Source organism: Poecilia reticulata, chromosome 3 (genome assembly GCF_904066995.2).
Source record: "Poecilia reticulata chromosome 3, P_reticulata-male-v2, whole genome shotgun sequence".
Classification (NCBI taxonomy): Eukaryota; Metazoa; Chordata; class Actinopteri; order Cyprinodontiformes; family Poeciliidae; genus Poecilia; species Poecilia reticulata.
The window spans coordinates 20,062,097-20,075,904 of record NC_088832.1 but is presented as its reverse complement, the minus strand read 5'-3'; the positions used below and the strand labels follow the sequence as shown (position 1 = coordinate 20,075,904).

Below are 13,808 nucleotides of genomic sequence, written 5' to 3'. Positions count from 1 at the left end.
CACGAGAAGTTGGAAACCATTTTGAATAATAATTTTTAAAAAAGTTATTTATATGTTTGGGTTTCTTTCTGGATCACTTACCAACAGATTTGGGCAAGTTTAGGATGTTAATACAATTATTTCTATTTTGACTGTCTAAAAATATTTTTAAATTAGATATTTACCAATACAATTTATATTCATACTATATTTCTAAAATATGAAGTTCAACATAAATATTAACGTCCATCTTTCAATGCCTAGCACAATATTTATGGGGGGAAAAACTCCAGCATACACAGTGACAAAAATATGTTTATTCATAGTAGACAAAAGAGAAGTCATAAAACTCTCTGCAGGTGGAACTGTCCACATGGGAGCTTTTGTGATTGACATGCTTGACAAATTTGAGGGTTTCTTTGTCCCTGTAGACGAGAGCGAGGGAGTTGTCCTCTGGATACACAGTGAGAAGCTGAAAAATAATACACTAATGATATTCACAGATGTGCTGTGCAAATATTTGCCTTTAGACCCGTCGACACTCACCTCCTCATCTTCTTCGTTGGCAACATAACACGTGATACCCCCAAACTCTGCCTCCCAGTCTGTGAGACATTCATTCTGTGAGTATTACAGTGAAAACTTAAGGGTCAGTTTACTGTGTACGTGTGTTTGGGTTTCACCTGCACAGTCAAACGGCAGGATGAGGTCCAGAGCGTACTCCGCCTGTGCAGCCTCAGCATCATGCAACAGAGTGTAACCGCCATGAGACCAGCGACGCACTTCTCCACAACACACAGGCGAGCTCAGTTCTGAAGAAGATCAGACCACAAGAACAAACCTGTGACTGAGCAAACGTTTCAACTACAGCTGAAGTGATTAACCGGATTAATCATGATTAACTGATACGTGAAACAATCCTCAACTAATTTAGTGATCGATTAATCTTCAAGAGGAGAATACAGACTCACAAAACGGCAATTTTGCTGAAAGATCAGCACATTTAGAGCAGCAATTAAGCCAAAACTTAACTTAAAAACAAAGTTTTTAAATGTGAAGTTTGTCAAAATGTAATTATTTGAATTAATTTTGTTCAGTCAGTAAGTTGGTTCTCCAGACATTTTTTTGGTGTTTTAAGTTCTGTGCGCTGCTCTTCCGGTTGGTGGTTACCATAGTAACCTGTAACTGACAGCTCCTCCCCCTTTTTCTGTTGCCATCGGTAACTGTGGTAGTATTAGAATCAGCTCTGTGTTTACTTTATATTATATTTTAAAATATATATTGGATAAATTTGATAGTGTACAAATTTCTCAGATGAAATCTGAGTAAATTTGTTATGTTTTGTGTTTGTTTCTAAATGTTATTGTTAATGTTGCCCAATTTTGCTATAAATGCTAACTGCTGCTAACTGCTCATTGGGAGATATTGCTTTGTGGTTTGTTCTGGGTTATTTATTATATTTTCTTTAACATAATGGGACAGAAGCTGCTGGACTGATGATAACCACCAACTCAATTTACTCTTTTCTTAGAATAAATGCAGAGAACCTGAATGTGTCTGTCGTGAAGTCAACCTACTGCACCTGAGATGAACAGGGAAGGGTTACATAATACATATAGTTTGCATTTAAGATAATAATAAACCTTGGTCTGTTCTACCCAGATCTCCCCAAGTGGTATAGTTTTACCTTAAGCCGATTTAAAATCTGTAAAAATTTAAATCTCAGTCAAGAAGAAAGAACTGAGCTTTTCAATGTTTATGTTATATATATATATATATATATATATATATATATACACACACACACACACACATACACACACACACAGATGGGTCCTTTGCTACATATGATCAAGTAAAGTAAAGGCAAAAAAAAGGTTTAATCTCTGATTTAAAATAAACCAGAAATATATTAGAAATACATTAAAAACGGGTTACAATGCAATGTATTTTTAATACTGTGTATTGTAGGCTTGCGTGGTTAAATAAAAAAATCTGCAGAATTTGCCAGTTTTTTTATTAATCTAAATAATTGTTAGTTGCAGTCCTAATTTCAACCAACATTTTCACATACTTTTCCCTCCTTTGTCAGTGCCTGCCTTTGATGATGATGATGACGATGATGGCGATTCTGCTGACGTTCCTGCAACCTCCCCCTCCTCTTTGTCGTCCTTCGTCTCTCCCTCTTCGTCCTCCTCATCTGCCGGACACAGGTAGTGCAGCCGGAGGCCGGTGAAGTTGGAGAGGAGGAGGAAGAAGGCCTCTGAGCGAAGCAGCTCCCAGCACACACTCACGCACTCCGGCAGGGAGTCAACAGAGGCTGATTCGTAACACCTAAAACAACATTCAGCATGAGAATCCGCTAAATGTGAAACCTCAGAGCTGGCCGACGTCATCAACCTTTTGTTGGGTGGACCTCTCTTCATCCACCGAATGTCAGACTGTCGCAGAGCTTCACTCACTTCCCTGAACTTCTCCTCCTGAGGAAATAATCTGTCAATAAACCTGGAGGAATACCTGGATACGGGAAGTGAAGTTGAAGGCAGAGCTGTTACCTTTAGAAAATCTTTGAGCTGAATTTCAGAGCTGTCTTCAAACTCGGTTTGGATCTGCTCTTGGTAGGAAATATCCAGGTACAGAGGATTGACCCACTCAAACAGCACAGTCTCCTGTCAGGAGCAAAAGCAAGCTCTACGTTACACAACTAATGGGCTGCATTACCTGCTTACTGACTCCCCGTTTTTACTTTTTTTTTTTGTCACATTTAACTGATTCAGACCAAATGAATTTTTAAACAACTTGAGTAAATATAACATACAGTTCTCAAATGAGTTTATCAAGTTTTCTAAACAGACTAATTTAAGCACTTTCAAGCATTTTTAAGGTAAGTTTTAGTTTTCCAGCTGCACACTTTGGAATTAAAATCAATACAAATGAACTAAAAAACAGTTTCAGTTCACGATTATATGATTTAATTTAATTTTTTACAGTTAATAATGTCCTGTTGATAATATTCTGTATTTTACAGCAGAGACAAGGTAAATTAAAATATAACGAAATTTTTTGATTTTAAATCTCTCTTACAAACACCCTATAAACCTGAGAACAAACACAAATTAACAACATAAAAATCACCCAATGTCAATAATGTTGAACATATAAAACATAATGCCTAATTGATTAAATTTAAATATTTTAAAGGATTTCAAGCAAGGGAAAAAGCTAAAGTAATTACATCTGTAGTATGTACTAATCATACCTAGACTTGATGATTAAAAAAATCATTAATCAATAAACGATAAAAGAATATTCAATAATTTTACTGAACTCCAGTCCAGAGCTGCACAGCATTCTGGGGGATGTAGGCAGAGGAACGGCTTTAGCTGCTCAACCTCTCAAAGCTGACTAAAACAGGTTGGTGGAATCAACTCACTCTCGGTTACCTAGCAACTCACTCTTTAGTTACCTAGCAACAACCTGTTAATTGGAGCAGCAGCAGCAGTTTAAGTTTTCACTATTGTGCCTCATAACTGCTTAAAAATAGAAAAAATAAAGCGGAGTGACAAAACGGGAAAGGTTACATCAGCTTAGCAATATTTCACATATTTAAAACTAAAAAATGAATCAATAATTATTGATATCCACTGACAGAAAACACATCTTGATATGTTTTTTAGTCATAGAGTCTGGCTCTTCTATGCTATCCAAATTAGCCCTTTTACTCGATCATACAACCCGCAGAAGGAGTGAGTGAAATAAAACCCACTTTTTGAACATATTTTCTGCAATTTAGAATTTCTTTTTTAAAGAAACGTAAGCAAGAAAAAAAATATTAATATCAAAAATCAGATCTGGTATGTACAAATCTGAGATTTTAATTTCTCTTCCCCTAAAGCACTCACATCTCTGGGTAAGTGTGGATGTTTGAGGATGGACGGCTCTTTAAAACGAGGAGGACGCTCCAGAGTGGGTCCATGAAACCAGCCGCTCAGAGACAGACGGCACTTGTCCTGTGATAAAACTTCAGAAACCTGCAGGAAAAAAAACTAAATCAGCTCAAACCAACCCCACACTGAGAGTTAAAAACCCAAATCCTGACCTGGTGAAAAGACACTGGAGACACTTCGAACAGGATGAGGGTGTTCCAGCACGGTACGAGTGACTTCACGATACTCTCTGGCTGGAAATTACCTGATGACAGTGTTGACAGTTACCGATACAGCTTCACACACACACGCGCACACGCACACACACAGAGTGAGGTACCTACTGTCTGTCGAGTAGAGATCGAGGCTGCCCCCGTCGCTGCTCTGCCACGGAGGTACAAGATACAAAATGAAAGCCACGCGCCTCCCCTCCAGCTCGTCATCATGGCACAAAAGAACATCTTGAAATGACACAAAACGCGATTTACTGTCACCAAATGCAGCGACTTCCTCCAAGTCTCTGGGGTAGTGTTTAAATCTCACCTGTATACTCATATTTAGCACTAGAAATATCCACGGTGGGCTCCAGCTCGACCCCCAACACGTCCCCGAGCCAGGAGCGGAAACGCCCAAACAGAGCCGTCCTGAAGAAGAAGAAGAAGAAGAAACACTCAACACAATAATAAAACTCAAAGACAGCAAACACACGCGACAGTCTGCCATGACATTTGCTGCTACATGAATTATAGATGATCACAAACAGAGGGGGGCAACTCTTACTGTATATTTAATAGCAGCATTTAATCCCCAAGGCTGGATTGCATTAACAGGTGTGCCAGCTTATAAAGTCAGTGCCTTATGTTTGTCAACGGAGACAATTCGTTTAGCTTTTATATATTTTATTTAATCAGAATTACAGCTCTCTGTTACAAGAATGTCACATTTCTATGTTGGTACAGCTTTTTAAACGTAGTTCACTCAAAAATGAAAGTTAATCCAATACATTTGATTAAAAATCACAATCAATGAATTAAACCTATTTTAAACCATAACAGAAACATTTGAAAATCAATAATGAAGGTGAATAGTGTTGTAGAAAAAAATTACAATAAATAAGCTTTATGATTTATTGATGTATTTAATTTATTTAACCTGTCCATACACATGTCAAAAAAAGACAAAATAGTACAGAAAAGATAAACAATATTTAAATTCCTGTCAACATACATTATCTCTTTTTTTCAGGAGTATAAATGAATACCTGGGTGGATAACTCCTTTATCCTTTTTTAAATCATTAAGATAAAACATGATATTCGGCTTTTCTTATGTTCATTACAGTTATTACAATAACTACTGTTCTCTGCCTCAACACTAGCCGGTCTGCAGCTCATTTGAACTTATTTAAATCGTCACGGTATTACACTGCCTTCACTAAGCGCCATCAATGTCCTTCACCATTTATCACAAGAAACGGTCCTATGACGACATCAGAGGTGAGCAATCTCTGGCGCCCCCTGGTGGACGCGACCATTAAATCAACAAATTCAAAGATCTATAAATTAATAAATAGGTAGTTTGTGAATAAATAATCGTAATAATGAATCATATTAGTTACATAAATCTTTTTTTAGTAACAAATGCGAACATTAAGCTTAAAATAAGTCATGCTTTTATCAAATATAGATGAAATGTGAACAGAAATATGACAAACATTAAAATTTACTGTTTTGAGACAATTTCAGAAAGAATCTATAGAAACTGAATATGACTTATATGAGGTCTTTATAACTGAATTTAAGCTTGTTCTCTGATGGAGTGATTCCCACACTGTGGGTTATGAGAATCAGGTGAGTGATCATTAATTTTTTTTAAGAAATAAAAATATTTTTTAAATTTCAAGAACTGGCTCTATTAATCTGGTCTTTTTCACATATCTGGTGCCCCATTTATTTATTTTTTTTATTTTTTTTTTTATATAGATGGCTCCTTTGGTGTGGGCCGAGTTTTGTTTTGATGCTTTTTTATTGTAAAAGAAATCCAACTGCAATATATTTTAAAGAGATTAAAACAATTGTCAAAACATTTATGTTACCTCAATTTAATTATTTTATACTGACTAGAATTAATGTTTGCTCTTCAATTAATGACAAGATTTTCTGCTGTTAGACAATAACAGTATAAAAATGAAAGAGTCTTTTAATTTAGTTACACTTTATACATTTGTGTCACATTATCTGGAAAAAGTAGAACAGCAGAAAAGGCAGAGGCATGTTTTCCTGTTAATCCTCTTGTCTGCTCTGAAGTTTGAGCTGAATTCAGCCGTCATTAATGCCCCTGCCTCTGTAACGCGTTTAAAAAGAGGCCGCTCTGTCAGGTAGAAAATATTGATTACAGCAGAAGTAGGTTTGTGTGTCTTGTATCGGGGATAAGCTCTGGATCAGGTGCAGGAGCAGACGAGATTAACCACCCATTAAATGTCACATCAGCGCCTCCACTGTGAGACAATAACCCACATATGAACAGAAACAGGACGTCTTGCTTTTTTGGCAAAAATGTGCTGCTTTTTTCTTAACAGAAAGCATTTAAATGTTTCATACCAATCTGGATTTATTGCATTTGTTACCTTATTGCTGCAATGTGTGGCTCTTTTCTCTTCTTCAGATCATCTGACTTAAAGAAAATAAACAAAATAATTAATAATTGACCACATACTAGGAGAAATAAACCAGGGTTTGATGGTCACCTGTTTGAATTTGTACAGATCGTTTGATTTCTCGTTGAAGTTGAGCTCCAGCAGCTCTCTCTGCAGGTTTTCTGCAAAGCTTTGGCTGCTCAGGAAGTTCTTGATTATGCAGTGAGGGAAAGGGTGGCAGTCCAACTCCAGATCTCCTACAGCAACAATTACACAAGAAGAAATCAAAATGTTTAGTTTTTAAAGGCCAGCTGTACTTTTGTACAGCAGTCTATATCAGCTAACCTGATATAGACTGCAAATGCCAAAAAGGAATGAGAGATTAATTAAAAATAACTTTTTTGCTAGATTCTTGGAGTAAGATTGTTAAAATGTGTAAATTGGGTAACCAGATAAAAATACTCAGATGGTGTGCCTTTGATTCAGCTTTTAAACCAAACAAGATTGATGGGAGATTCAGAGGATGGATCCAAAAAGGACTAACCTCCTACTATACATTTACTGAGAAGGGTGTATTCCAGAGTTTTGAGGAACTTAAGAATTCTAAAGGGTTGGAGAAGGATGACTTTTTTAAATATCTACAGGTTAGGTCCTATTTCAATCAAAATATTGTGACAATTGGGAAACGGCCAAACCAGGACTTCTTAGTGTGTTTATGTCCTTGTTGAAGTCAGGTTCATGCAAAAAACTCATTTCCATATTGTACAATGGTATTCTATTGTCTAAACAGGGTGACACAGACTACATAAGAAACAAGTGGGTAAAAGAAGGAAATCTATCAATCTCTACTGAAGTCTGGGAACAGATTAATAAATTACACTGGGTGACTTCAAGCTCCAATTCATGGCGGCTGTTCAGTTGGAAAAACTCTGTTCGATATTTTGTAACTCCAGTTCAGAAAAAACACCAGGGCAGCGGAGACACATGTTGGAGACTTTGTGGAAGTAATGGAGCAAATCATCACCACATCTTCTGGGGTTGTCCGGTGATTAAAGCTTTTTGGGAACAAATTTGTTCCCACATTAATAACATATTTACTGAAAGGATCCCATGTACGTGTGAATCCCTATATTTAGGAAACATTTCACTTGATAACTGGGCACTGGATGATAAAAAACTGCTTTTAGTTCTTCTGGTAGCAAGCAAAAAGACAATCACTAGAAAATGGCTAAAGCCCAAAGCACCCACAGTGGATGATTGGGTCAACATTGTACAGGACATTTACATTCTGCAGAAGTTATCCTTTTCTGTTCAAGGTCGAAGAGAAACTTTCTTCAAGATCTGGTCTAAATGGACAAACTATGTGAAATCAGTCATTCCTGTGGACTAAATTCATCTATTATATGCAAATAATGTTGTGATGGGTATTGTACCTCAGTTCAGGATTATGGTAAATTTTATTCTCTTTACTGTGTTTTTCTTCTAACGAAAAGAAAATGAGACCTGACCCCTCTCTACCCCCCACTCACTCTGATGTTCTTTGTTATTATACAAAAATCCTGGATTGGCTTGTGATTTTTTTTCTTTCTTTTTTCCCACCATTGTGGTGGACACTGGATTGTACAAAATAATTGTATCTTGCCTTTCCAAATAAAAAATTCAATTTAAAAAAAATAAATAAATAACTTTTTTGACTGTTTTCTTAAGAGAAAAAGAAGGCACGTAGTATCATGGGTGTCCAAAGAGTGGGTTGGGGGCCATTTGCGGTCCTGTGGAGGATTTTGCACGGCCTCCCTGCCCTCAAATCTATAACCGAGCGAATATGACCTGCAGGCAGTTTGTTGATGCAGATGTACATTTTTCCACTTTTAGAGGAACATCTTTTTAAAGATAGCACTTTCTTGAAAAGCAAAAAATTAAGTGCGAAAAATAGATTTTCCATTTATCACATTTATCAATGAAGTCTTTGCATAGATCTTAAGTTTGGAGTAACTGGAACCTCCAAAGCAAATATTTTCTATAAAATTACTTAAACTATTTTGTTGATTTCAATAAAATCATATTTTTTTAGTTTATTATTGAGCAGACAAAATAAAGCCAGAAAGAGTTTGTTATAAAAATATATAACATTTTTGTGACCCCATGTGCTTCAAGGTAAAGATTTTGGCCCTCCTGTCAGAAAGTTTGATCAAAACTGATCTAATCTGAGTGTGCAATTATAAGGAAAGTCTTATTTATTATGATTATTTATGTTAATCACAAACTACAGCAATCTCTGTTAATCGAAATTGCAAATAAATCTCAAATGTGAATGTTTAAGAAAGCATGAGTGAGTATTTTTTTGGGAGAGAACATCTATCCCCAGAGGAGCTGGAAGAAGTGGCTGGGGAGAGGGAAGTCTGGGCCTCCCTTCTGAAGCTGATGCCCCCGCGACCCGACCCCGGATAAAGCGGAAGAAAATGGATGGATGGATGGATGGATGGATGGATGGATGGATGGATGGATGGATGGATGGATGGATGGATGGATGGATGGATGGATGGATGGATGGATGGATGGATGGATGGAATATCTACATCTGCAGAATTGTGAAGCAAATAAATGGAAAATACACATTTTTTCATAATTTTATTTTTATCTGTTTAAGTGAGAATTATGAACAACTCAAAGGTTTCTAATAAACATTTCTAACATTAAAAAAAATAAAAAATCAGAGACCAACATAGCCACCCAAACTGACTATGAGTTGGATCGGGTCGAGGTCGGGTGAGGAAGGTTTTCATCTTCACTGGTCGGGTTGCCAGATCTGACTGACAGTTTCCAGCGAGATCTGGCAACCCAAGTCCAAAAAACAGCACAAATCTCAACCTCTAATGAAACTTATGTTAACAGAACCAGATCTAGTCATGTGATCTTATTGACTGCATTTACAGACTTGTGACAATTCACAACATATTTTATTGTCCTTTATTGTATTCTGACTAGAACCAGATTTTGTGCAGCTATGGGTCTGTCACAATAAGCAATACATCAATTAATTGCATGATCATTTCCATTTACTTAATAATTTCCATTTGTCTCTCTTTCTACCAGAAACTGGATGACAAAAACTTTCAGTCTGGTACTTTGGTCTCAACTAGAACTTTTATTGAAGGACAATTTAGTTTACAGAGACTGCAGAATTTATTTTAATTATGTTTTGGTTGTTTTTTGTTTACTTATTGTGAATATTAGATATTAGAATATTAGATCGATCGGCCACCGATCATAATCGGCCGATTTCCGTGAAAAAGTGTATGATCGGTGATCGCCGATCAAGGTCTCTTGTTGCCGATCACACAAACCGATCACCTGCATCTCATTTCTCAGCCTGCCTGTGCAGCTGGTCTCCTCTTTCCTTCACTCTGCGCAAACGCGCAGCAACAAATCCTAAGCGATGTCGTGTGGAACTATAATGCACTGAGTGAATGGGGAAGTTTGCGTGTTGCGGCGGAAAATTGAATCACGTAGGGTGAAGCACGTCAAAATGCATCAACATGACGAATCTAATATGGCATAAAAACAATGGCATACTTGACGGAGTTTGGCTACATCGAGGCTCACTGCAGTAAAAAAGACATATGGAGGATCAGATAGCAGGTAAAGCAGCGCACAGCTACAAACACTCACCGGATTAGCATGACTGTCAGAAAGCTAAACAAATAACCCACAAAATTATTTAAGTCTTCGAGCTGCGATGTATGACGCTGGTTCTGCTCTCGCTGTTGAACCGTAGCAGCAGCGGTTCAACAGCGGTTCACCGTAGCTCCGTCTATTTCACAGACGGAGCGCCGCTTCTGCTCCACCTGGTAGTGACTCTCACACCGAACCTCTGTTTAAAGCTGTAGCATCTAACCTAAAAAAATACATTTTACATACGTATTAAAACTTTCGCTGTCCTAACATGAGACAGATAATCTCTGAAAAAATAATAGATCTCCTCCCTGCTCTGCATAATTACTCCGCTCAGTCAGAAACAGCCCATCAGAACTAGCAGTAATCAGCTAGCCGCCATGCTATCAGGAAGGTTTCATTCAGTAACTCAGGTGGCTTAAGGTGGGTCTTTATTGTAATGGAACCTGTATTTGCCTTTGAATGTTAAGTTTTATACTTGAATTTCTTTGGCAATTTTGAGAGGGTTTTTTTTTACTCTTTGCATTATTTAGCCTCTTCAGAGCCTTCATATGTTATCAGTCTGTTAAAGATAGTATTACTGATAGCAGTACAATTTGCACAATGCCCGTTTTGTTTTTTTCTTGGAAAAAGTTATTAAAAACAAGTTTTTGTCTAAATTAAGGTGAATTCATGGTTTCTTTTTCCACATAATGCAACCGGTAGTGCTTATGATTAAAAAAAGAAAAATTATGTGATCGGTATCGGTATCGGTATCGGCAGGAAAAAACCTGATCGACACATCTCTAGTGAATATTTAAAATGTTTCCCAGTTCCAGTCAAACGTTTCTTGCATTAATTTTCTATTATTAATATATTAGCTGAAAATGGTCTTAAAAATAACGATATTACCATTTATTGAAATTATTTCTAGGACAATTTATCGTTCAGCAAAATTTGTTATCGTGACAACTCTACCTGAAAAACCTGAATGAACTGAAGAAATGGTTTAAAGAGAGGACTAATTAGTCAGAGTAGTTAAATCAGGGGTGTCCAAAGTGTGGTCAGGGGGCCAATTGCGGCCCTTGATCACAGTTCTGGAATAGCCTAAAATTGGTTTGACGGTTCATGTAAACTCAGATTTAAAATCAATATTGGTAAAATTTTCATTGATGCCTGGCTGTTTAAGAAAGATACAGACAATTAAAATATTAATATGGAAAATGTAACATGCAGCACAAAGTATTCATCCAGGGTTTTGGTTTTAATTTACTATATTAGTAACAAGAATCGAAAACATCCAGTGGTTTTTACTAAAATGCAGGAACGACCGTTTCATAAACTGTCCTTGTGGCCAAGAAGATACAAGAAAATCTAGAAAAAGATGAAAAATTTAGCATATGGTTTGCCTTTTTTAATCTGGCAAGACCCTCTTTTGTACAAACAGCTTTCCTTATTTTGCTAAAATATTGCGCTTAGCTTGTTTTATTTTTAGCAAGTAAAAATAAAAATAGTTGTAATTATAAAAAATAAATACTACACATTTTGTGGCCCTAGGAGTAGTTGTAACCTGACATTTTGGGTCCCCGAGCCAAAGTTTGGACACCTCTGAGTTAAAGTTACTGTGGCGAAACGTGGTTCTTATACATTAAATATTATATATGTACTCCTTCCCCCAAGTGTTTGTGTTTTTGGATTGTAACAAAACGGACAGGTAGAAAAGATTGCCACAAAAAAAGAGCTCGCCATTTCAATCATTTAATCAGGCAAAAATGTCAAGTTTCGCCATAGCAACGTGAACAAATAAATCGTACAAAATTGTAGTTTTAGAGTGGAACCATCGCGGTCTTCATCTGCCCACCCATCAACACCTCTAGCAGCGTCTGGATTGACCTAATAATAGTACAAATATGATCAGTCCACGGGAAACGCGTTGTGCTCCACTAGCCTTTGCTGTAGTGGGTCATGTTGCTCCACGCCTCCTTCACCGCTCGCTTCGCCTCCTCTTCCTCCACGGCTCCACAGAGATCCACGGTCTCCACGCTGCTCCTCTTCTTCTTCTTCTTGTCCGAGTCTCCGCTCTCATTCTGGGCTCGCTTGCTGCTCATAGCTGGGGAATCTCTCCAACATAAACTTTACAGACACCGGATAGCGTGGAAGCGGCGTCGCGGGTAAATGACGTCAGAGGGCAGGACTCGGTCGGATGCCCGGTGGAATGACTGTCAGGCTGTATTGTTTACTTACATTTTTCTTTTAGTTGTTGTAACAGACCCGTTATGCTTGTATGGACTAAAAACTGCATATTAATATATTATACATACTTATGTATACATTTATTTACTTTAAATTGCAAGATCTTTTAGTAACATCAACATTTGTGATTTTTTAAAGTGTTTTTATACCACTATTCCTCTGTTAATTTATGTTTAATGTAATCTTACATTGTGTTAAATTTCTTTCTTTGCAATGTTATTTGTTAAAAAATGAAGTACATTTTAAAAAAATCTGGCAATAAGATTCAATAAGATTTTTAAATGTGCTTTACGAAAGAGGAAATGAGCTTCTAAAAAATAATAATTCTGGCTTAATATCAAAATTCTGACATGTCAGCATTTTAACAAAAAGTAAAACATTTTCCAAAGTTTGACCAAAACAAAAAGCCAGCATTGTGAAAGTAGTTTTTTCCTTTCCACTGATTGAGAAACATTAAAATAATTTTAAACAGGCTACTTATAATATAAATGACTTATTGATCAAATTAAAATGTTTCAGAATATTATCCAAACAATCAGTGAATCATCTTAAGTACTAATGTGAGACAAAGGAAATGTCCAACAGCGAATGCTCTACTTGAACAGATATTGTATAAGAGATAAAGACAAATGATAGGACTGTACTTACAAAAAAAGCACAAAAATGTCTAACTTACTAAAAATTAACTTGCAAAACAGCAGGTATGTCCCTTTGAATCGCCTGCATTTATGAATAATTACATTTCTCATTATTCAAGCATTGCATTTACATGTAATCACTTGGTTAGTACACAGCCAAGTCTGACAGTACAGTGCATCACTGCATAGAACAGTCAAAATACCTTAAAAAACTGTAATAATTTGATCATTATTTCTGAGGTCAAGATTTTCAGAAGCACTATAACACCGTTTTAATTTTTAAACAAGTGATAAAATCTTATTGGTGCATAATTTAAATCTGCCTGTAAGACAAATCTCCAAAATGTGCAGTTGGTTCCTAGAGCCCAGACGTTTACTAAATTAATATTGTTTAGTGGTAAAAAAAAAAACAAACAAAAAAAACAGTTATGAATGCAACATTACTGTAAGTCTATCTAAAAGCATTTTTCATGTTGCCCATTGAGCCTAAAGTAGTTTGATTTAAATAAATGCTGTTGGTGTTTGTATTCATTCTGAGTTAATTTCATTATTTTTCTGTCCAGTATAAACTGCTAAAGAAGAGGGACCTGTAATAAACACCTGCTTCTAAGTTGGCGTTAACATGGTTTTATTTTATTATGCTGCAAAGTCCTTCCTCTGTGTTTAAAAGCATAAAATCCCTTGACAGATTTTTAAAAAGTGCTTATTAACATTCAGTAGCTCTAAC

The 13,808-nt window shown here is 36.5% G+C and overlaps 1 protein-coding gene across 1 annotated transcript; it reads right to left on the bottom strand.

Moving 5' to 3' along the window:
- Positions 1 to 276: 276 nt before the first annotated feature.
- ogfod1 (2-oxoglutarate and iron-dependent oxygenase domain containing 1) lies at positions 277 to 12,395 on the bottom strand. Its single transcript, XM_008405413.3, has 13 exons — positions 12,139 to 12,395; positions 6,651 to 6,796; positions 6,531 to 6,577; positions 4,449 to 4,549; positions 4,250 to 4,366; positions 4,079 to 4,170; positions 3,882 to 4,010; positions 2,535 to 2,648; positions 2,380 to 2,459; positions 2,054 to 2,313; positions 663 to 791; positions 526 to 584; positions 277 to 451 (listed from the first exon to the last, which is right to left on the bottom strand). Exons 1-13 carry the CDS (start codon positions 12,296 to 12,298, stop codon positions 296 to 298), a joined length of 1,590 nt encoding a protein of 529 aa, XP_008403635.1. The 5' UTR covers positions 12,299 to 12,395; the 3' UTR covers positions 277 to 295.
- Positions 12,396 to 13,808: the final 1,413 nt, after the last annotated feature.

Coding starts and splice junctions, on each gene's coding strand:
- ogfod1 (XM_008405413.3), bottom strand. CDS start 12,298: ATGAGCAGCAAGCGAGCCCAGAATGAGAGCGGAGACTCGGACAAGAAG. Junction 6,797..12,138: donor CATGACCCACTACAGCAAAG/GCTAGTGGAGCA, acceptor TTGTTGCTGTAG/GAGATCTGGAGTTGGACTGC. Junction 6,578..6,650: donor ATCTGTACAAATTCAAACAG/GTGACCATCAAA, acceptor ATTTTCTTTAAG/TCAGATGATCTGAAGAAGAG.